Genomic DNA, 25008 nt, shown 5'->3' on the forward strand with positions numbered 1-25008 from the left:
CAGTGTTCAGGTGAGTCAACGTAACAAGACAATGATGACTTTCCTCATTCCAGTCCCTTCCGTCAACTCACCAGGTTGAAGAAATTCCGTCGGATCTGCCGGATGACTCCAGGAAAGGTGGCTCTGAGGAGCTCCTGTACACCTGTTGGCCAGCTGCGGTACATCGGGTCATTCTCTATGTCATTTATCCACTGGAATGTAAAGTACAAAAAGAAATTATATTCATGAGTTAAGTGTCAGTAACAGAAAAGCAACCCTGGAATAGGGAAAGATTCAGTGCCTCTCTAAAGGACAAGGTTTTTTTAGAGGTTTATTTATCAAATAGTTTTTCTGCATATAAATGTAAATCACAGAACTTGCTACACCCTGTTACAATACTTGGCTTACTCGAAACGGGTTAGTACAATACCTGCAATACCTTCCTTTTTTGCTTTTGATTTTTTTTTGTTTCCAATTCTGTCTCTATAACTTCCATCAGAACAACGCCTTTCCATGTATCCCAAATTCCAAACTTTCACTTTCAAAACTTCACAAAAGTTGAGTATCCAATGCTGGATTCTTTGAATTTATGGGCATGACTGCAGCTCTGCTATTCACCATCAGAGAAGGCTCTTAGGAATAGAACAGTGGTCTTTCTGACTCACAAGCCTCCCCATGCTGTAAACATTTGCCTCACTGTCATTATCCCCCTTACACAGTGTCTTCTCTTCCTTACCAATGTCTCTATCTCTCTCTCTCTCTCAGAGACTCATACTTACTTATATATTAAACACAGTCTCTAGAAAGAGAGATGTAAGATGAAATTACATTTTTGGTTGAACATGGACAGGCTTAATATCTTCATTTCTTTGGCATTTTTATAGAACCTAGAATATTAAAATGGCCAGAGGAGCAAAAATAAGAACTTGCAAGTTTTTAATTTGATACCTTTTCTTGGCTAACTTCCAAGTTAATAACTGAGGTTTCTGGCAGGCTCGAGACTGTTGCAATAGCCTGATGACTGAGCCACTAATTCAAGCCCTGGTGCAAGTACACAAAGAAGAAAAAACACCTGCAGTATTGATCTGGGCCAGATGAATAATTCTTCTGGACACGACTCACCATTATAGCTGGATGTCTGATATCTAAGGCATAGCTGTCATCCACTGCATTCACAGGTAATCTCATCAGCTTGCCCTGATGTTCTCCTTTTATGCCTAGGTTATGAAGCCCCTCCAAGACCCTGGCCTCTCCTCTGAGGGTGTCCAAAATGCTGCAAATGCAAAATCACAGGTTATTTTCTCCATACATATTAGCTGTGTGGCAGTGGCTTTGAAATGCAGCCAACTCTGATCTTGTTGCAACAGGATTACTGAGCTAGTGCATAGGTGTGAGGCTTTCTGGGGAGAGCACAGGCAGACCACCGGCCCCTCCTGCTGAGCTCCTACCTGAAAGGGTTGTGAGTGTCCAGATCAATGTGTAGCCCATTGATGAAGAGCTCCCCGTCTCCTGGGTGAACACCAATGGTCTCACTGAGATGCTGAAAGAATAAGCTCAAAGTGTTAGTGGAATGCCTAAACCCCTAAAAGAGTGATTCTACCTGTAATGTCTGATCTTTCAAGAAGACAAAATGTGCACAGGGACTACAGCTGTAAGCAGAAAAGATAAAGCGTGCACAGAAAATAAGAGAGAAGCAAGAATAAAATGTTGCATTTGATGGAATTTATTTCAGATACAGATTAGAAACTCATTCTCTAAAATAAAACCTGTGCAATAGCTAAGAATGTTATCAAAGAAAACCTCCTGCACTATCATGTGGGAAAGCTGCTTATGATATCGCACCTTTTGGTTCTCCTCAATTTCTTTTCTCATTTCCTGCTTTACAGCCACTCTTGTCAGTGATCTGTGGGAACAGTAAAACATGTACAGTCACCATCAGCTTTTACTATATCCCCAGCCGGCTGTAAAATGCCAGTTTTAATCTCCAAAAACCTGTGGGCCTCAAGATGGTACGTTTGCAGTCAATTCCCTGTAAACACCCGACTCTTACTCAGCACTTCTTGGTGTTATTACAAGCTGCCTGAGCCAAAATAAGCAAACATCCAAAAACCTGATTAGATCTCTGTACAACAGATGTATTTATTGTGGCGGTAATAGGTGTCACAGGGAAAAGTAATAATGCTCAAACACATGGGTTTTATAAAAAGAATATTTCAGGTGCAATTAAACAACAGGATTTGTTGTGCATGAATACACACATTATAACACAGAGTAGAGCTCCACAAAAAAAGCTGGAATTTGGAATGGTACCAAATGTGTTAGCCACTCAGCCAGAGAGAAAATTAGATGAATTTTCTTACCTGGCTTTGCTTGGAAAGTTCTGACTGATGTCTCGCATAAGCTTCAAAGCATCAAACTTGGGCACGGCCATGATTCTGGCAGCTGCTTGGAAACTTAGATCTGTGAACATCAAATGATGAAATCATCAACATTCACATACATACATATAAATACACATATATATATACACACACACAAATGCACATTATTTTTAGACAAAATAAAACCATGCCAGGTAATCATAGGAGATTGAACACACTGGCGGTGTTACAATTATTAGTCGAAGTCAACAGTACAAAATAAAAGCATCTCCTGCCACTAATGTATTAATATACGTTACATTTTTCAACTATATTAATGAACTTTTTCTTCTTATAAATCACTGAACAAATGAAATAGATGATTGATACCTTGCATTTCCCACACTCTGAGAGGAGCCATGTCATTGGTGCTCTCCAGAAGATGTTTGCGAAGCTCAACAAGTTGCTCCTCTAGGTCAGGATGAGATTTCCTTAGAGGAGGTAAAACGGCAAGGATTTCTATTCATCTCTTAATCAAGCAAGCCTCTCACAAAGCACAGGATGGGCAGCAGCAATAACAGATGCTAAAGGTTTTAAAAAGTCATGTTATAGTTAAGCTACTTACTTTAATGTTCCAAAAAAGAATCCTTGGACTTCATCGTTATCTTCGTCCTCTGTATTTATTACTGTCTTTGAATCTATGAAACAAAAGATTTTGCATGTAATTGCCTTAGACACAGTGAGGTCCAGCTCACGTTTGATAAGTCACCAACTGACCTTTCACTTTAGTGTCATCCACAGCTTTGTATTCTGTGCTTTTGATAGCCAACTCAACACCATAGCCAGATAAAAGCATCTTTCGAGGTTTTGGATCCTGCAGCAGTGAGAAGGAGAGTAATGGCTTAAAAGTAAAACAATGTGGAGTTTTATTTACATGTACAAGTCATCAATTACTGTCTATAACAACCATCAACACTCGAGAACTGTAGGAGATGCTTTCTGCCTATACCTATATACACACTATATAGTCAAAATTCAGGACACCCCCTAATTAGTGGGTTCAGCTGCCTCAGCCATAGCCAGAACTAATGTGTTTAAACTCAAGGTACACAGAAATGCAGTTTTTATTGGCAAACGTTTCAAGCAGAATGGGCTTCAGCTTGGTGCCTTTCAACATAGCACAATCATAGGAAACCATCTTTCAAATAAACCAATTAGTGAGATTTTTGACTAGGCCAAGTGCTGATACACAAAAAATCATTTGTCTGTAGTTGCAACCACCAACCACCAAGTTCCAAACTAACTCTAGAATCAATGTCAGGACGGGAGATATTTACAGCACACAAGCCTGAAATTATCATGCATGATGCCAAGCGTTGGCTGGAATGGTGTAAAGCAGACCACCATTGGACTCTGGCAGTCTGATGAACAAATCTGAGCATGGCAGATGTCAAGGGAACCCTACCTGCCTGAATGCAAAGTGCAACAGTAATGTTTGGCGGATGTAGGATAGTCCTCTGTAGTTTTTTTTGATTATTTGTCTGTTAATCAGAGATGACTGTTCAATACTATAGTCTATAGTGAAGGTTATAAGCTTTAAACCATTCTGTCAGTGGGAACAAAAATCACACAGGCTGCCACATACAGCAACAGATTCACTGACATTCAACCTTGACACTAATGTCATCCACATTCAAAGCGCCACCCCAGTCTTTCACAGGCACAATCAGGACTTTCACACCTACACGCTGCTTTTTTTCCCAACATATCTTAAATAAAAGCACCTTTTTACTCCTTCAAAAGGCATCTGTATCGTAGATAGATATTGGTGTTCGGTTAGATTTTGAGGACTCTGTTAATTCTTCTCTTGAACATTAGTGAGTAATGCAATCTGTTCAGTCCATCATTTTATCATCATTGATGATCCTTGCTTTTCTAGGCATTATACTAAAGGAAAAATGCATCACTGTTGTATCACTGCAATAGTGCTATTGTCTAACTAAAGATGAAACAATGGAAGTCTGTGGCACAGATATAGAAATTATAATGGGCTTTGGCTGCACAGGCAATACCTGTCAGTAGGATAAATTTATCGTTGTTTTTGATCTCGTCATGTGATTTGTTGACAATAAGAGCACTTTTGTGTGAAAAACAAAAGATATGAGTACAAGTACATGAGTTAGATTACTGGATAACTGAGAAGTCAATCAGTGTAATTAGTTGAACAGCACTTTAAAATGGCTGTAAAAGCATTGCTACTCACCGCTATAAAATGTCGCAGTACATATACAAGTGTGCCCTCTTGAGCTTTCTCGGACAGCACCTTATGAAAAGAGGTGAACTTCTTGGTTCCAATCTCAGCATAGAGGATCACCACTGGCACATCTGTTTTATTGACCCCTGGGTATGTGTGATCATTCTTGTATAAATATGGTTTTGGCCTGCAGACATTTGGAAATAGACAGGGATTTCAGAAATAAGAAATTTTTTTTTTCATTCATCACAGGCTAAAAACAGCCAGTGAAAGCATCGAAGAATAAAATTTGAATAACTAAACTATGTAAACTTTTGAACTTGTTCTGCTCTATGAGATCAGTTTATCCTTGAACAGGAAGACAGCGCCATTTCATGTTACCTGCCTGCAGCTGCCTTCAGGAGCTTCTTGACGTCCTTGGTACTGCAGCTATGTTGACCATGGATGGAGACAAAGGCAGGGCAAGCCTCAGGCGGAGGCTCATCACCAGCTATCTGTTATGAGCAAGAGGGTGAGAAACATTGTGCAACACTGGCTACAACATGACACAAATACTGCCCGGATCTGGTGTTTTGTTCCCATTAGGGTTACGCACATTAAAATGCATGTGATCACAGCAATGTGATGCAGTATGTATAAAAAAAAATACAACATGGCAATTACAAAGTCCAGCACCAGTGCCTCGCTCTTTAACACAGGGCCAAAGTTAATCAGTTAAATGTGAAACCAGATTGATTTATTCTCAGTACTCTCCAGCAATCATCCTACCGATTTACACTGCGCGGCGCAACACTTCATTTCACCCACAAAAGGCCATTACTCACTCAAATATTTAACACATTTTTAAATGAGAGAAATTCATCATCATAGTACATCACTATCACCAAAATTAACTTTCTCCTTATCACTGTTGAGACTAAGACAATCAAAAGGCAGAGGAATTGTTGATATAGGGTGCACTGAAATTGGATAAAGCCACTCAATACTAAAGTCATATTTAGTCTGCAGCAAAGTATCCATTAATAAGGTCCTGAATAAAGCAGTTTCATAAAAAAAAAATCTTCATAGGTTTTTCAGCTGTATCTCGTGTATTCCCCCTACTTACAGTATAACCTTGACAGTAATATAAAATGTACAGTAAAGACAAATGTCTCAACACAATAAATGATGTACAGTAACCTAGACAACCATGCGTTTCATTAAAAGACTTCCTTTCTGACCACAGCTTTTAACTTCTCATATTTACTCACTGTGGGAAAAAATCATTTGGCCTCTGATGTTGTGGACATAAAGCATTTATACCCTGTCTTGCTTTCCCTTCTTTGCAACAATGTTTAGACAGAAATTTGAATATTCTGCATACAAAGATATGCAGTGATCATGTTGATAAATGCATCTGAGAGTAATAAAAAAGCAACAACACTAACACTGAATCAATTACAGAGAATAATCATTACACATTTGAATTCTGTGAGAAACCACAGAGATACACAGGTAGTGTTGTGAGAAAACAAGTTATCGATGTGGAGTATTTCACACAGTCGTTAAGGAATAATTACTGTCATTAAAGGCTGGGCCAAACTGATTGAGAAAAACTTGCAGAACATCTGGGTTAAGATTAGGGTAAACAAACAATGTAAACACCCTGAGCACGAAATGGATTTTGCTCCTTTGTATTCCAAAGCTGCTTTTGAGAAGGTTTTATAATATTTAAATTCATACTTTTTTACAACATACCTGTTGGGATGCATGTACAGCTGGTGAGTAGGACCGTAGGGCCAGAGAAAATTTGAGAAGATTAACTTGAAGGTCTGTGAGGAACTGGCCAGCCTTCTTAATGACCAAGTTATAGTATGAGCGCACAGACTCTGAAAGACATGTCAACATTTGTAATAGTGAGTGTGTTTTAAAAGAGAAGCAAACCGGTCGTGGTGCCCAATTATTTAAACTCTGTTACTACACTCCTCCACAATTGAAGTAAGGATTTGGTTTCCATCATCATACCTCCTTGCTTGTACACAGTGAGCTCTTTCACAGTGTCAACAAACTGCCAGAATTTCTCATTCCCATCTTCTCCAATAAACTCGCTGCACATGAGAAAATGAAAGTATTAGTCAGCATTAGTAAGTAACCACAGTAAGTACCTAAGTAGCCATTTTCTGACAGCCCAAGAGGATAATCACTTTTGATTTTCTGGTAATAATTGTTCCCAACTGTGCTGAGGATGAGTTCAGCACCAACAAAGCTGTTGGTAGAATTTACTTTCAGCAAAAGTCCAAATATTGTTTTGAGAGAATCACAATATTTTCTTCTGCCATGTGAAGTGGATAATTTCAGAGAGTTTTCAGTTTTGCTGCAAGGAATATAATTATCACTGAAGTAACGAAAAAATAAGGCAACAAATAGTAGGCCTAATCATGAAAACACAGTTTAATACACTAAGGCTATAAGTTACTGTAGATACTATAGCTGCATCAGTGCAAAAATATACCTATTCTCACATTTGGTCAAGAATTTGAGTGTTTCCTGGCACCATACATTCAGCAGACACACAAAAAATTACTATAATAATAATATATAATAATAATAATTTAAATGGTCTTGTTTCTTTCTAGTGGTATCTTTGCATTTAGACAGATTTCATCTGAGTTATCTGTCACTGAAATTTCACCAATACAACAGCCGCAGAAGGAAATTAGTTTGTGGTACAGCATTAAATCAAAAATATTTAGAAAGAGCAACACCTCTTTCCAGAAACAATCTCCTTGTTACTCTGGACAATCCACATCCACAGAACACAAGCTCTAAAGTTTTCAGTGGAGGTACTTTCTTCTGAAGAAACTGTCCCCATGACCCACTCCCCCCCTACCACCTCCACCTAATTAGCAAAGTACTCCCCCTCCTCACAAATCCCGATTTAACCCCTGGTAGAGTATGCATGTGGGGGGCTCGGACTCATGGCTACGGCCCTGTTTATTGCTTGATCTGTTTGAATGCATGTCCAGGGATGATGAGTACCTTGTCTCCAGGAGGAAAGGCGTCATGCTCCACTTGGCTTTTAGACTGGCAGTGACTCCTTTGGGTGCTGATATGACATGATGTATGTTCAGCAGCAGCAGTGACAGCACAATAACAGCCCTCATTATAGCCAGCGCGATGTGTCATGAACCTACAGAGAGCAGAAACCAGCGGGGTCAGCACCGATCCCCTGCCTTTACAGAAGTGCCAGGCAGTGCCACGTAGTTACTGTAAGTCTTTATCCCAAACACAACACCGGTACACATTGACATATATATTAAAAAAATAAAAAATAAGTCCACAAATTCAACGTTGCGTGAGAAGCTGTGTGAGAAAATATAATCGAGTTGTTAGCCTTACCAAACGTTACTTAACGTAAATAAACGTTGAGGCTGAAGTTAACTTGGCTGTAGCACAAAGGTAAACAGGCTAGTCGTGGTTGAAAACGTAACCGCTACACTCGCGTGCTTTAACGAAAAAATATAGCTTGATACACATAAAAGTGTAATTAGAACTACATGGCTGTTGGTTTATAGGTTTCCAATAATATACCCCTCACCCCTTAGTGATGCTGACCGCTTCCATACAAAGCAAAATGCTTCAGGTAGGTATTTTGGGCAGCTAACTGTCAACCCGCAGAGCTAGCAAGCTGCCGGCGTAACAGGGTGGCTCACGCAGACCATTAAACACGACTGAAGCAACCTCTAAATTAAAAATAACGCTTGGCGTGTATTTGTTTCAAGGCTAACTTTACCAGGTTATTTGCAGGGACACAATGAGTGACAGTGGGTGCGAAATTAAATAAAATCTGATTGTAAATGGGGAATTTACTCTGGCACGGCGGCAGACAGCTATAGAGGCATACGCGGATGCTCAAACGCTTTCCCACCAAACACTGGAGCGTGTTGTGTTGGCCAAATTCCACAGGCAGTTTATTCAAACCTGGACATAAACACATAAAAGCTAATTTAATTTAATGATTTTGGTCTTCTATTCTGACTGTACAGTGGAAAGAGGCTTACTGTATCCAGCATAAACTGCAATAGTAATAGAGTTATATAAGATCTTCCAATGTTTTACAACAAATTTATCCTGTAAGAGAAATGTTGGAAACTGCCTTTTTATTTGTGTTTTTAAAGTTTGTAATTCTATTTATTTGGGGAAAATATCCAGAGTTTAGTCAGTAAAATGGGAAGTAATTTGCGGATTAGTGTATTTGATGTGTATCTTGGGGGATGTAAGTGAATATATTTCTTATATCAACTGGCTCCAAACCCTGCTTTCATCATTTTATATTTCTGTACTGAAGCAGTATGGCACCTTAATTAAAGATGTGAAGAACCTAAAAGTTAAAAAGACATGAATATGATTTAATTTGAACTTTAAAATTAACATCAATGAATAGACTTGAAAGAAAGAAAAAGAAAAGAGCTGTAGCTACACAACTGTAGTGAGTATGTGGTTAGGAGTAAAACTGTGTAGGAATTTGCCAGAGACTACATTATGTTAATAATGAGCTAATGTCAAGATGAAGCTCACACAACTTGCCTATGCAGGTATAACTTAATAAATGATAATAATCACAAGTAACCTTTATATTATTATTATTATTATTATTATTACAGAAAAAAACTATCAATCTATTAGTCAGTCAGTAGAATTAGAGAGGTAGTCCAGCAATTTAATATCAGACTTAATATATCTTAACTATCTATCTGTAAATTTGTCATCCTGATTGTCTATAGTTTCACTTTTCTGTACGCACAAGATGTATTGTATATCTGTCCTTCCTGGAGGAGGGACCCCTTCTCTCTTGCTCTTCCTGGGGTTTTCCATTTTTTTCTGTTCTTAAAGGGGTTTTTGGGCTTTTCCCTATCCAAGTGTGTCTAAGGATAGAAGGTGTCTGCTGTATTGTAAGCCCCTTGAGGCAAATTTTGTGATTTGGTTATTGGGCTATATGAATAAAACTTGACCTCTATAAATTTGGTGAGTTTGTGAGAAAAAGATCTAAAAAAAAAAAGAATGATCTAAATCAACAAAATCATTGTGGAAGAGGCTGAGATGTCCTGATTTATAATCCATATGTGTCCTACAATTCCCAAATTCAAACCCCATCTTTCAATATTCCCTTCCTGCCTGCTAAAGTCTCACTTCTTCGGGACTCCACGGTGTTTGTAAAGTAGGCTTTCTGTTAAAAAAAAACCTTTTCCGCAGACTTTGTAAAGTTTCCCACAGAGCCACAGATGTTATTGTACAGCTGTTTCACAGGTTGAGTAGGCCTTCTACTTCCCATGACCAGTAAACTGAGCTTGATGTGTAAAATGGGCAGACTATCCCTTTTAAAAATAATTTTGGTATCACTTTACAGGTTCATGTCAAGCTTTCTCATTTCACATCAGTTAAAACTTTGGGTATTTTGGCAGTTGGCCACAAATGACATTTTAACTTAAAATAGTAATGGACGCTAATTAAGTCAACTAGGAGCATTAATGAAAGAAGAATTAGCAACACATAAATTCAAATATAGATAGATAGATAGATAGATAGATAGATAGATAGATAGATAGATAGATAGATAGATAGATAGATAGATAGATAGATCTGTACTTTTTTAATAGATTGATAAAATTGTATTGTCTGTGGTTGCAATGGACGTGTGACTAACATTGTTGCAGCACCTGTTTCACATTTAACTGGTTCTCCTAACAGCACTGTATTTTGAGCAGATATTAGACATCAAATTTGGCTATTTAAAATATTTATTATTAACACTGGCAACCGTAGGCTGTAGAGGAACAGGAATAGTGATATCTCTTTAATCCTCAAAGGTCACACTCGGATGAATGCGCTTCAAAAAGTTACAGCGGATTTGGTATTTATATGTGGTTAAATCTCCATGTTGTCTCAGTTCAGGGTCCGTTTGGGCTTCTGGCTTTGCACTGTGTTAAACAAGATTATGGGATGGACGGGATGGGATGTGGAGCTTTCCCAGCCAGCCCAACCACGACGAGAGCATAACGCATATTTGTCGGATCGGATGCAGCAGCATCCTCTCAAAAGCACTGCTTCAGCACAGTCAGTCAGACCGCCTCAACCCGCGAAGGATGTTGTAGGATGCCGCCGGAGGATCCAGCCCAGCGGTCCGAGCCGTGCTATATTTCTGCTGAAATAAGTCTATTATAGAAATGAACCATACTGCGATTTAAACCGGGAACAGTGGGGGGAAAAAAAGAACAAAAAAAAAAAAACAAACTAAAAACTCTCCTCGATTGTCTCAGTTTCAACTTGATACCGGAGCATGGGAGTCGTCGGCGCGGATGCAGCTCTACACTGGCTTCAGAAGTTGGACAGCCAAACATTTTAATGCCATGACTCTTGACTTTGGACAAGATTTCCAGCGCAGTGCAGACGGCGTGCAATATTTTAGAAACCTAAAGGCGGACCTGTCCTCTTGTCCAGATCATGCGTATTTGGAGGGTGTTATTTGATCAACATGAGGCACTTAAATAAAATGCACCTTTAATGTATCTGAGGCATGGAGGATTATTGATCCCTGAAGAACCAATGGGTGCTACTTATTATTCACAGTAATGGAATGAAGACACTATCTTGATATAATGGATGATAGATGCAGTAAGCTCATCTTGGTTCCTATTTTAGCTGTCCTTTTTGTTATGATAGGTTATCAGTACATATGTCCCGCCGGCAGTAATTCGTGCCACTTTAAGACTGGGGAGAAATTTGAGGGGGTAAGCCTACTTTCCACCCCTTACCAGGACACCGATGATTTCTACAGAGATCAAGACCTGGAGGATGACAGCCCTCCAAAAGTGCCGTCAAAATTCAACTTCACCGAAAGAGACCTTGACAGACACGTGGAGTTCAACATCAAAGGGGACGACGTGATAGTGTTTCTGCACATCCAGAAGACCGGAGGAACCACTTTCGGGAGGCACTTGGTGAGGAATATTCGCTTGGAGCAGCCGTGCGACTGCAAGCCAGGACAGAAGAAATGCACATGTCACCGACCAGGAAAAGAGGAGTCCTGGCTTTTCTCCCGGTTCTCCACAGGCTGGAGCTGCGGACTGCATGCAGACTGGACCGAGCTAACGAACTGTGTACCTGTTATTATGGATAAGAAGGAAGCCCAGAGGAATAAAAGGTACGTGTGTGTGTGTGTGTGTATGTACGTGTGTGTGTGTGTGTGTGTGTGTGTGTGTGCGCGCGCGCGCGCGTGTGTTTTGTGTGAATAAACAGGTATACAAAAAACATGCTCTCTGGGCCCCCATACTGTAGCTACCACCAGGGTCGCAGATGGTGTGTTCAAACAGACATGCATTACACAAACCACTGGGGCCTCTTGATGCAGTCCACATGTAACTTTAATTCTGAACTTATGTAATTTGGCACATACTTCTGTCTTGAATCGTAAAGTAAGCAGTGATGGAATGGGCACAGGCTGGGATGGGGTCTCACCGTCTCCCATCAGGAGAAATATAGGCCTATTATTGTTAAGTCAGGAATAGAACCACAACTCTCTACCATCAATTCATAGATGAGACATTTGCAGATTAGATATTTACTGCAAGCTTCCACAAAGAAACCAAATGGCAGTTATTGTGAAAAGGCAAACGATTGCAACTAACTCACACCTCACATCTGTGGTAGGTGGGTAAGTGTGTGAGACTGAGCATAATGTAATGGTATAAACTACAAAAACAGCATTCAGCACAATATTAAACTTTGTTTGACCCTTACATAAATTTCCTGTGTGTTCCTCGTGTTCACATCATTCACAGTGAACTTGCTCCCGCCCAGCTGTGCTGCTGTTATTCTCCCTGTTGTTAACCAATTGTACTGAACCATTTACTGAACGCCCCCTTTCACAGAAGAAAATTAGTTGTTTGTGAGAGCACAGTCTAAATGTTCTCGCACCTGGCGGTGAAAGCTCTTATTGCAGTGGTGAAAGCTCTATTTGCAGCTATTGAAATTTGACAGAGAAATTTGTGAGAGCACACACACTCTGATCCACAAGGATAAATTGAAGGGTTAGTGACTGATTTTCTTAGCTGAATTCTCATCCTCGTGAATCAGGGTATCCTCCTTTCTCAATAAAGGTGTAGAAAATTGTGCTGTTTTCGTACTCAAATGGGAGTCAGCACAAACAACTCTCTCTGCGTCCTCGGCCTTTGTGTCTTTGTGTGATGTGTCAGAGTCCCTTTGAGGTGTACTTGTGGGATTACAGAACTAGCTCACTACCGTTGCACCGCACAGCGTCTTTACATTTGATGCCATTTATTTCAAGAAGTTTGTTCGGTAGATGAAGTTATCTGAGAGGAAATGCAAAGCAGAAACACTTCATCTCAGTCGTAATTGCTGTACAGAAGACATTTGCAATTGCTTGATATAACAGAGATGCAGTACACTCACTAATAAGGGTGCGTTGTAATGAACTAGTCACTGCATCAGCAATATATGTTTGTTCGTGTTTTTTTTTTTACTCAGCACAGTGGGTGTATGTATTTTTCAGTGCAGTTAGTGTTTCTTGGATCACTGATTTTTTAAATTGCATTACAGTTTAGGCTGTTCATTAATCTAGCATGTCAAAAATGATTAGTCAGTTGAATATTCTCAGTAATATTTGTACAAGTAAATATCAGATAGGAAAAGCAACGACCAAACGTCTTGTCACACACGCTGGACAATATCCTTCTCTGTTTTGAAAAATACAATCATGCACTGAAGTACATGAGCCCATGATTTATTTCTGCTGTACCAAGTGTTTCTTTTACTCTGGAAAGTGCTCACTAGATGCGACAGCTCTTCATTTCACAGCTGCAGAATCTGCACTTACAGTCCTCCCATCCCTTGTTCTTCAGTGGGCTCCTGCAGCATCTATTCTGAGATTATTCTGCCTCGACCAAGACTGCTGGCAGACACACTGTGTTAGAACCCCTCACTAACCGTCCACTGAACACGGCACATTTACTAAGTGAGATGACTAAAAGTATCATGCAAATTTCATTGTCATAATAATTTTCTGTGTGAGCAATAATAGCATAATTAAAGTATCTTTAATTATATAGGGTCAAAGTAAAAAAAAAAAGGACTCTTGCAGAGTTAAATGCATCATTTGTAACAAAAACACAATAATCCACTTGTTACAATAATCTTAACTCCACCTAAGGGTGCAATGGGGAATACCAATCTCTGCCAAATTCAGATGGCATGCCCTTGTTATGCCGTTGAGAGCCTCTCAGATTGAGTGGTTGTCTTTCTGCAGTCCCAGGCATTCACCTTGCCAGCTCTTCAGATGGCAGTATAAGGAGGCGGTGTGGGGTGGGGTGGGGTGGGCTGCGATGGCACTGCCTGCATGGCACTGTATGGCCTTTTCAGCCGGCCAGGGCGCACAGCACGGTGAGCCAGCCATGCGGCCCAGGAAAGGTCAGGCGTGTCAGACTGGATCAGTGTGCATGTCCTGCAGCGTGGCTCCTCTGGAGTGTGCTGTCAGTCAGGGGAGAAGTGGAGCAGGCAGGCCGGCTCTCTTCAGGGGCTTTTTGGAGAAACATACCTCTAAGTGCTATCCTCTTAAGTTGCTTTGTGGAGAGCATCACTGTATTATCATTGTCTGCTGAATGAACATGGCTTGTTGAGCAGGTTGTTTTCCTCCCAAGCAATTTCAGAGACCTCTGCTGAAGAGAGCTGTTACAAATTATTTCTGATTGTTACATGTTCATTATCCAACTGCTTGTTGTGGAGTATCTTGGGTACGTATATTCAATATAACACTGTGGTTACAAAACCAGGAGCTGATTTTCAAAATTAAGTTTCCAATGCATAAAGCAAGGTCCGAGTAAATCATGTCTTCAGAAAAGTTTTGCATGTGTAGTAAAAGGTTGTAGATCAATATCAGAGAAATATTTGATGTTGCTTTTCCATTGAATAGAGAATGAGCTCTTCCCGTTTCTCACTGCAATATTTACCATCAGTTTCCATTCTTGTGCAGTCAGAAAATGTCACAGAGATTAAAAAAACAACAGCAACACAGCTTTATTGTTACGGCTGCAGGTCTGAGGTGAGGAAATGTGATTATCAAACATACAGCTTGAAGTCTCTAGTGAGGCATACACAATACACATTGAATAAATCAGCTGCGTTGGGCTCAGGGCTTTCCAATTATCCATGTATATTGTAATGTAATTTCTTTATTATCATCTTAGTTTAATAATCACAGAACCATATATGAATCAATACTAGCCACATTGTTCCCAGTAGACAGAACAGAAGAACACTTCTGTCAAATCTTCCCGTCTGATAATTAAAAACCATTTAAGATGTTATTATGCAGAAGTGTCATTAATAGTGGAAGAGCCGCATGAAGCCTTTATCACACATCAGAAAACACTGAGAAGATGCATCCTCCATGTAGAGCAAGGTCACTCAACCAGAACTCAAAAACGTTCATGCATGCACATTAAGATTCATACAAAACAAAGTATCACGGCTGGTGGTAAAGGAGCACAGGCAGGGGGGAAACTGCGCAAACAAATAGGGAGACTGGTGCAGTCAAATTGATCAAATAAATGAGGAAGACCAAGTTTACAGGCAGTGTGGAAGACAGACAGACAGACAGACAGACAGACAGACAGACAGGCAGGTAAGAGACAACAGCTAGCTAAATGCAGGTATTGGGCAAGGTAACAGGAACAAGTCCACAGCATGAAGGGCACAAAGGGGAAACGCATTGAAAACGGGATGGTATAGATACAGGGGAGACAGTGAGGGGAATGAGGAACAGGTGTGTAGGTAGGCGTGGAGGTTCCAGTGATTGGTAATAGCAAACAGGTGAGCAGGTGGATCTGGAAACAGGAAGAAAGTCCAGGGACATATGGTTCGTGGGTGGAGTACTGCAGGAGACAGAGGCAGAATATCCAGCACAAACAGGGCACAAAGGACAGACTTCTTCTTCGTTTGAGGTGAAACAGACTTTTACACAACATTCCCTTAGTGCTCAGAGTGCGAGCTTAAAGGGTGGTGGGGTGAAGACAAACAAGTAACCACTGATTATACCTGAGCTTCTTATTTCTCCACATTCTTCTGCATAGCTTTAATTATTTGCGGCTCCTCTGAATATGTTGTATTATAGCAAATCAGAGCTTTCATATGTGGTCGGCATTTAAAACTGGATGTTTAGTCGATATACAAGTGAATTTAATTAATCAGGGTCATCAATCTCGTTGCGAAATGTGCTGCTGTTGACAATGCCAGCATCTCTCACAGTAGCCTGTGTGTCCATAGAAGCAATTCCAGATGAAGATTTGTCGGCTGAATCATGAGTGTGTTAAGTTTACAAAATTTCTACATGGGGTATTTTAGTGACTTTTAATGGCCGATCTTTGAATTACTGTTGACCTGATCAAAATTTAGTTAATATTTCTCCTTTCTCTTTCACTGTTCCAAAACAGTGTACCACCTTGGTGGTTCATTTATGATACAGATCTTTGAAGAGTTCAAGCACGGTCCACAGCCAGCCCATTACTCATGAATTTGTATTCGTTACAGAGATTCATATTTATTTTATAGTTTTATAGTACATCAAAGTCTTGTTACTATGAGGGTTGGGTGGTGAGGGTTTTTTTCTTTTTGTTTTTTTTTTTACGTTAGGTCATGGGCCAAATAAAAATGATTCGGGGTTTAGGTTCAGATAGAGCCACAATAACGTTTTTAACCATTGACTCTTTAATTCAATTACTCTTCATTAAAAAAAAAAAAAAAAAACTTTATTTATGCTCTCAGGGACAATTGTACACAGAAGCTTATCATGACCAGGTCAATAATTACAGTTTAAATAAGGGGAAAAAAACCATGATTAATCGCATGGCTTAAACAGTACCTACAATAACACTTTCACCACGTCTACTTCTACTAATTCCATCCCATCATCTTCACCCAATGGGGTTTTTAAAATATTTGGATAAAACTGGATAAATCAATCAATCAAAGGACACTACACATGTAAATAGCGAGGCAGCAATAAAATGCTAAATATGTAATAAGAAATAGATACAGCTGTGTCACATGCGGACACACTTACTGTTATGACTCGTCTTTGTAAAGCCTTCATAGGATATGCGTACTTGTTCATACGTGTTCTGTTTTGATGCACATCCAGATGTACATTAAACAATCCTTCATTCATTGAATCAAGCCAGTAGGATGCTCACATGGCAATTCAAGATATGTGTGTGTGTTTTGCAATAACTTCAGTGGTGAAGGGTGTGCAGCAGTCTTTGCAGAGTGCATACCTCCATATTTTCTAGCTAGTAATTGGAAACAAGCAAATCATCCTCGTTTCTGTGCCTATAGTTCCATTCATAAACACATTTCGCCATTAAGCGTTGTTAGACATTTACGTTTGATTCGACAGTACAAACAAGAGAGACTTCAATACATGTAGCTGAGGCAGCTGACACTGAATTAACTACTGATTTGTTTTTCTGTCTGTTTGTGTTCAGAAGTTCCACTCTTTTTTTTCTCTCCATTTTATACTTATGTAGCAGGTACATTAAGTAATAATTTGTATAAAGACCATAATCATCCACATGGAGATGTAAACAATGTTCATAGCAATTGAATTAATACACATACATTTTAAGTGTTGGCCCTTTTAGGACAGAGTGCACAGCTTTCTGCCCCCTTTTCATTATGCCTCCACACCGTCAACAGCCAGTGCCACAGGCCCCTCACGAAACATGTTTTCAGCCATATCTCTCAAATTCATAGGCTAATTATGATACAATTGAATACTAATTTCTACTAGGATAAAATTAAGTAATGACATATATTCAAATGGTCCAAGGTCGACTTCACTGTGACATCATAATGTTCTGCAAAAACACTTACACTTAGTTACACGCATTATTCAGTGTTGTAACTCAGAAAGGGGAGATGCAACTTGGCTGGTCGGCGGAGGCATACAATAGCGAGGCAGTAATTCTAGTTTTATTTTAGTTCCTTCCCTTTTAACTGTGGCCTCATGGTAATTTTATGCATATGCTGATGTTGCAGTTTTTATCAATTATAAAATCTTCATTAGCAACTTTCTTGTTGCTTATGCATAATGAATGCTCAGTTCAGAAATACAAAGAGACCAAAGCCAAAACACGAGTAAAGTACGGACGCTCTTCAATGCTCTCCTTTGATGAAACGGAGAGAGAGAGAGAGAGAGAGAGAGAGGAACAGAGATGTGCCCGATAAAGCAATGATAGAGGGTGTCCTCTACTGTGATTCTCGATGTTTACATCACAGTGTCCTCGAGGTTTTTACGTTGCGTGGACTGTCTGAGAAAGGTGTTGTCAGAGCTCTTTATTGTGAATGAGGGGAAAAAATAGACAAATGAAAAGAGCAGAAATAGGCAACTTAGTTTTTGTCTTGTTTTTTTTCTGATTTCTTTACATGCATTTGACTTTTTTTTTTTTTTATTATTGGAGGTTGTAGCGCTGAATAATTTTGATATAACCTATGTAGAACTATTTGTGCATTTGTGTTCGGGGCTACTTTAAGTTGGACTGTATACAATAGCTGTAAATCGGTGTTTTGGGATGTGAAGAAAAAGTCCTTTGTGTGCTATGCGGTCTCCAGCATTACTATTAATGGTTACTCTAGCTTAGGGTTTGAATGATGGATAGCAATACTTTATGGGAATTATCTGCTTGGCTAGGATCATTCTTTATTCATCAGGTTTCTTGGCTGTAATTATGCAACTTTATAAGCATGTGAAGCTATGTATATGTCACCTACTGATGTTAAAGTTCCTTCCCACACTAGGTTTTTTCCACCCGTCATCAAAGCACCATGTTCACATTCACTTTATTGCTACAACGATTCTGCAGGAGCAGTAACTCACAGTTGTTACTTACATGGCACACTGATGACATGCGCTAATCCTTGGCTGAATAACACTCCACATCATATTTTATTTCTAATCATCGATGCAGAGAAGGCTGCAATTACTGTGTGGTTGTTACCACTTCTGATCACTGAACCATGCATCTCTCACTCGAGCTACTACCTGTGCACGACAGCTACCAGCGCTGTGCATCTCCCTGAGTCAGCATGTGGGAGGGAGTCATTACCAACCTGACCCAAATGAACTTGAATGCAGAGAGCGATTGTGTTTTACATTTTGCAGACGCTGACCTAGATTCAGTCATTTTCATAATCACACAGTATCTTGTCAGTTTGACTCCATGCAACTCATATTAGTGTTGTTTTCAATTTGTCAACACTCAGCTAAGGGTGAAAGTTTATTCCTGTCCTTGGAAACAGCAGTTCACAAAACAATTTTGCTACAGCGTCCGTTAAGTATCTGCTCCGTCATTAGATTGCATGATGTTCATCAGATGGAGTTTGCCCAGTTGTCGTGCAATTGCAGATGGTAAAATTTCCATTTCCTCCAAGCACTTAAAGGTATTAAAGTATATCAAGTATTAATTCATAGTTTTTTGTTAGAATATCTAATCTGTTTTGGGAATGTGTTTTTAGCAATATCCGCTGGCTGTGTTTGACTATAGAGAATAGCCCAAATTTGAGACTTTAATTAAATACATTAATACCAGTGAATTGATAAATTCTCTTGCTGCTCTTTATGGACTTAGACTTTTCTTCGTTGTGCTCCGACTCCTCCTGCTAAGTCAGAAAATGAAACTGCAAGACCCCAAAGAGACACAGTGAAGCAGCAGTGAAATGGAAGCCCTCCAGACACAGATGAACCTGAAGGAGGAAAGTTGAGCAGATTTACAGTTCCGGTCATATTTTTAGATGTGGGAGGCAAAGTGCTCATCACAATGATGGGATGTTTATTATGTGTGGGGCTGAGAGTGCCCTTGCAGGCCTTGGACTTCCAGGGCGCAGATATTGCTTTTCATGTGTCATTAATTCAAGTCGTCATCGCTGGCAGGCCCGAGCAGTAGTCCAGTTGGTTTGATAATTAAGCGTTACCTCTACGCAGAGTGCAACACAGTATACACCAAGCATTTGTCATGACTGTCATGATAAAGAAATTAAAACAGTCAAGGAAGTCTTTAAGTGTGACTCGAATTAAACAGCAAAGAGAACGTGGAGCTATATGAGAAGCTTTTACCACTGTCCTAGTTTAAGACTTAGTTAACAGGGAGAATATTTTGAAGCAGATATTTCAATACAGGGGTGAGGCTAAGAAGGAGAGGTGAAACTTAACTTAACCATCAGTATTGATCAAGGCTCTGATATTAATACTTGATCAAAGGATTGATATATATCCAACAGTTGAGATCTCAGGGGGAGGAGCAATGAAATGAAATTCTACTTTCTGCATTCTACTTACATTTTTCACTTGGATTAAATGAACCAGATTAATTTATTTTTTTTTAAAAAAGACATAGTAAAGCTGCTCTAATCAATATTTTCATATTGAAGAAGGATAGAATGACCATGTATAATGTGAAAGGGGCTGCTCGTGGCGATGAACCCACAGAGATTTATCACCCAACCCTGCAGTTCCCCTCAGTTCTACAAAGCTTTATAGCGGCTTTCAGCTCATTGTTTTAGATTTATGGCCCGCAACTTTTGTTTTGTTTCACTCCATGCTTTGTCTCACTCCTTATTTCCAGACACAGCCGGCAGCTGTTTAAAGCCAAAAAAGGTCTAAATACCCATTTTATACTTACCTGACCAGCACCAAACAACAGGCAGCCTGACAGACAGTGGAACATTTAGAAGCTTAAAAGCCAGATATTTCGTTGAGTTAAAAGAGCAAAAAAACAGAGCTAAAAGAGAGTGATTATTTGACTTTTAGATTTATCAGGTGGTCAGAGACACAACTCCAAATTAATGCTGATGTGTGCAGGTTTAAAATCAGGAAGTAATACAACAGTTGCATACTGAATACTTTTGAGAACGGGAAAACGGAATGACATTGTACTCAGATTATTTGATAATAAACTTTAGGAGCTATGAGTTCTAATAATCTTTGCCCCAATCTCTGGGGTCTTCTCTGTAATTCTTATTTCATCACACAACACTTATCTGACTAAAGATGTGTTGTAGTTGTGTGTACTTGTGAGTGTGTGCCCAGTTTTCAGAAGTTTTAATCACTTTTAGGAAGGTTTATTTATTTATTTATTTTTTGCTATGTGCTGTCTCTTCTATTGGGAAGCGGATTAGTGCCCCAGTTCTATGCAAAAATCTGCTGCTTGATACATGATGCACCAAACAGGGAGCCCTGAGTTGTCTTCATACATTTATTGTTCAGTGCACAGTGATTGAATAACTGAGCCCTTTCAGGCCAATTGCAATATTACCATTTGGGAAAGATGAAAAGCTTTGCATGTGTATGAGTTGTAATGAATATTTGTCTTTGTCCATTTGGCTTGGAACTGTTTGAGATGTAGTATGGATGGAGCTTACCGTCCTTCTCTAAAAGCCACTCTAGTTAATGAAAGCTGTGCAGCTCGCCAGAGCAGGCTTGCAGCTTCTCTGCTGTTGCTGTCAAATTCTTGCTGGTCTGGCAAATATGAATCTCCAGTCGTCTGATTCAGCTCTTATAGTGTGATTAAAGTGTGGCATTTGGTCAAGTGGCTGGCTCGGACCCTTGTGCTCCAGTCACAGTTTCTCGCAAGCTGGCTTGGGTAGACTTCTGGTAGATCTTTCTGTGGTAAGAAGTGGTCATGTTGTATTAGGCGCTGCAGTGTGGAGCATTCCTTATTTTTATGGAACAATTTTCAGTTTTCTTACTTAAACCGATAACACTGTGAAGATTATGCTGTTTTTTTGATTTGATCCATGCCATCCCATCTGATAAATACTCTGTACTAATACTGAACTGTGTGCCATCCTGAACCCTCAGATCCCAGATGTGCTGTCATGGAGCTGAACTGCTTCCTAGTCAGCTTTTGATCAGCGTGAGATCACCCCCTAGACTGAAGTAAAAAGAAGAGAGGCAAAGCACCTCATACTGATCTAGTTAAATGTAGTCATCAGTGTGATGAGAATGACTCAGCTGGTGCAGCAATTCAAAGATTCTGTGTTTAATGTCCCCATGAGGCCTGTTTGGTGGCTGAGCCGCACAAGTGCTCCTGTTATCAGAGGAGCAATTAACTTTGGCTCTGTTTTCCCTCTAATTGAGAAAAGAACATTCTACTTCTGTACTATAAACAGTCCATAAAAAAGTAATTGTGCAACACGCAAAGATTTCTACCATAAATTCTTTAGTGTTTGTTGATCAGAAGCCGCCTGATCAGCAAGTTCATGAAAATTGCTTTGATGAGTGGTTGTTGGATTTATACCACTGCTGTAGCTTTCATGCTGTCTTGCAAAAATATTTGGCCTTAGACTCACTTTTAACTAGTTTAGCTTTCAGTGTCACCAATTTTTGAATGCAAGACTCAGTATAGCAGAAGCAAATGGGCACTTTTTATGTTTTAATTAGAGCTTACTTTGTATTTTTGGTACAAGGCATCAGTTCCAAGAATCAGTACAAGGAAGCAGAAGAAAGAGAATTGTTCAACAATCATATAAAGAAGGCAGACCTGGTTAGCCTCCCTGTTAACTCATGGGGCAATTTCCATGCCTGTGTGTGTGCCTGTGTGTTATTCATACATGCCTCTTTACTTGACAAACTGACACATCAAACAGTGATGTGGAAAATGCCAGCAGAGATGTCTGGCTGTGTTATTTCTCAATTGATACCTGTAAAACCTGATGAGGGGACAGTGCCAGGAATAACCGCCTCTGGAGTTGATTTATTAAAACAACCTAAAGAAAGGTCATCTGTCCTTATCTGGGGCGAGCTGGCGGCAGGTAAGTTATACTGTGGGGAGGCTAGGTGAGGCTGACTGCCTCAGACTGCACCTCCATTTGGATTCAGTGGCTGACTGAGCACCCGACACACTTAAAGTGTAAGCACAGGTCGAGTCACCTTCACGTGGACTGGCCTTGTGCCAACGCAACGTCTTCTGGCTTATATGTATGTAATTAAGTGGTAATCCATAGAATATGTTCTATCAATAATATCTTAACTGCTGGTGTCCTCTGCATCTTCCCTTTGCTGCTGCATCAGTCAGATGTGCTGCGAGAGACATTTGAATAATCTCACTGAACAGATTGCAGTCCAGATTGCCTCTTAAATTCCTGCATTTATAAATAGGTGCTTGTTCCTGTGTAAAATTATTATAGATATTTGATCAGCAGTGCACATAATTAAGGACAGACACTTGTTTTCATTGTTCACTATATAATTTAAAGTGACAATAGACAAGTTTTTTGCTGTAGCTTATCATTATGAAGAACTTTGACTGCACAGTGCAATGGCTATAGAATACTGGCACCATCAGCATTTAGTTTGGTTCCCCAAGGTTTCACTTTGCCATGCTGTCCACCAATGTTGCTGCTGCTGAAGAATGAAGGCTCAATTTAAAGGAAGTGTGTCTGCCATTATGCAACCAAAACAAGAGAAGGAAAGCGTTTACCCCTGATAGCGGGAACGTGGCGGACGGTGGAACAACGGGAGTAACTCGTTGTTGGATGAGGCAAAGAAGGCAAAGAGGTAGAGTGATAGAAGACAAGAGAAAAGAGTGAACCTCAGACGGGCATTGACTTGGTGGAGAGATCTCCGGGAATTGACAGGGCTCAACATTCCAACATTCAGTTGGCCTTATTTTTACTAGACCAGTAAGTAGCAAAACCCGTTTACTTATTGATACAACCGGGTGTTTTACTCAGCCTTTAGCATTGCGCAGAGGTCAGGGTTTTCTAGTTCAAATTGGGATTCTTAGTTGTTTTTTGCTTTCGGCAGTAGTCTGGCTGATAGCGGGAGCGATGTTGCTAACACAACCGCTGACAGCCAGAAAAGCGAACCAGGAGCTATAAGGAAACTGGGACCAGCCAAAGACAAAAGAAACGTGACAGAATTATATTATATTTGTGGTGGTTGTCTGTGAGGGTTGATATAATATCATGATTGGCCAGAGATCCTCACACAAATCAGCTCACACCTTTTCCCCTAATGTTTTCTTCTGCATTCTCCTGTGTTGTTGGTAGTTCAGGCTCTGAGGGAAAAGGTAAAGAATATGCGAAAGAGCTTATTAATTAAATAACAAAACAACTTTTTAGAATTTAGGAATCCCACATTAAATGTAACTATGACTGACTTGACTACTATGCAACTATTATATATTTTAACATCTTCTATATAGAGGCAGAAAACATCAGATGTGGTATGTTTGTTGTATGTTATGGTGACTGCACAATTATTTCCCACAGGAAAAGGATTTCCCCCTTTTTAGATCAATTTCTGTTCACACCCACCAACAATACTGCTGTATAAATTGGATCCCAGGCCAGAGTATAATAAGAATGGATTGAAAATCTGTCCTAACAACAGTACGGCACTAGAGAGTGGAGTACCATCTTGGGCCATCACAGAGTGCTGGTGTGGAACAAATAGCATTATGTCCCAGCACGTGTTGTGATACAGCACATCAACCTCATCATAGGACTACGATGTCCCTCAATGTGAGTCAGTCCTCTTGAGGTGCCAGATGACTGGCTACAAAACAGAGCTTTAAATCCTGCTTGCAAATCCAGGGATCAGTTAACTTCTCATCAGTCCTCGTTCTGCAATGGAGAGTAGGACTTTGCTTCATTCATCATTCTGCGATAAGCCTCTCCTCTCATGTTTGTAATCTGAGCTGTGAATTTATTTACTTTCTCCTCAAGGGTGGTGAAAGGAAATTGTCCTAACACCAGAGGCATTTGTTTCACTTGTAATGCCAGGCATGTCTGTGAATCATAATAACGTACAGAGGGAGGAACCATATTAAGTGCTGAGTGCTTCATTTTGAGCAGTACACATGAATTATCAGCAAATGCCTCTTTCCTCTCAATGTCATCAAGAAGCAGATTATGCCTTTTGTTAAATATTTCAAGATGGAGAACAAACCCATACATATTAATGCCATATGACATAAATTAGCATTGATTCTAGTTCGCACATGCCTATTAAAAGCAAGTATATTGAGAAAGCCGGGTGTGTTGAGAGCTTTCAGCACCAACGTGCAGAGAAGTTGCAGGGTCGTTTCAGGCCCAGGAATGCATTGCAGAGTGCCAACATGACTAATGGGCCTAACCTGGATCCCCTATCGACTCGCACAGAAATACTCAGGGATTGATTTGACTGCTTATGCCACTGCCATAATCTCCCCTCCAATGATACGGTTTCACGGCTATTTGTAAAACTGCTTCTGCAGCCTTTTTTTTTTTTAATGTCAGTCGTAATCTCAAATTTGATCATGTTGGCTGCTCAGTGAGGAGCCCTGTGTCGACTTACTTTTAAATCCAACCTGCTGTGTCACCTCTGCA

At 39.9% G+C, this 25008-nt stretch overlaps 2 protein-coding genes across 7 annotated transcripts in view; one reads left to right on the plus strand and one right to left on the minus strand.

The window, feature by feature from the left end:
- The window catches only part of uggt2 (UDP-glucose glycoprotein glucosyltransferase 2), a 42510-nt gene extending 34244 nt beyond the window's left edge, over nt 1-8266 (minus strand). For 3 of the 6 annotated variants that reach the window (XM_056389000.1, XM_056389003.1, XM_056388998.1), the window contains exons 1-14: nt 7972-8144; nt 7612-7762; nt 6598-6680; nt 6331-6461; nt 4975-5087; nt 4603-4780; nt 3117-3213; nt 2965-3037; nt 2730-2830; nt 2340-2439; nt 1822-1882; nt 1428-1519; nt 1102-1252; nt 72-191 (exon numbers count right to left, since the gene is read on the minus strand). In XM_056389000.1, coding sequence (XP_056244975.1) covers nt 72-191; nt 1102-1252; nt 1428-1519; nt 1822-1882; nt 2340-2439; nt 2730-2830; nt 2965-3037; nt 3117-3213; nt 4603-4780; nt 4975-5087; nt 6331-6461; nt 6598-6680; nt 7612-7736 — 1425 coding nt within the window. In that variant the 5' untranslated portion in view covers nt 7737-7762; nt 7972-8144. Of the gene's footprint in view, nt 1-71; nt 192-1101; nt 1253-1427; nt 1520-1821; nt 1883-2339; nt 2440-2729; nt 2831-2964; nt 3038-3116; nt 3214-4602; nt 4781-4974; nt 5088-6330; nt 6462-6597; nt 6681-7611; nt 7763-7971; nt 8146-8170 lie in introns of those variants that run through there. The other 3 variants (XM_056388999.1, XM_056389001.1, XM_056389004.1) reach the window with 3 other exon arrangements.
- A 2246-nt stretch (nt 8267-10512) lies between these two features.
- Nucleotides 10513-25008, plus strand: part of hs6st3b (heparan sulfate 6-O-sulfotransferase 3b) — a 63246-nt gene continuing 48750 nt past the window's right edge. Inside the window, exon 1 of the mRNA XM_056390218.1 lies at nt 10513-11773. Coding sequence (XP_056246193.1) covers nt 11229-11773 — 545 coding nt within the window. The 5' untranslated portion in view covers nt 10513-11228. The remainder of the gene's footprint in view (nt 11774-25008) is intronic.

The sequence above is a fragment of the Seriola aureovittata genome, chromosome 11 (assembly GCF_021018895.1).
Source record: "Seriola aureovittata isolate HTS-2021-v1 ecotype China chromosome 11, ASM2101889v1, whole genome shotgun sequence".
Taxonomy (NCBI): domain Eukaryota; kingdom Metazoa; phylum Chordata; class Actinopteri; order Carangiformes; family Carangidae; genus Seriola; species Seriola aureovittata.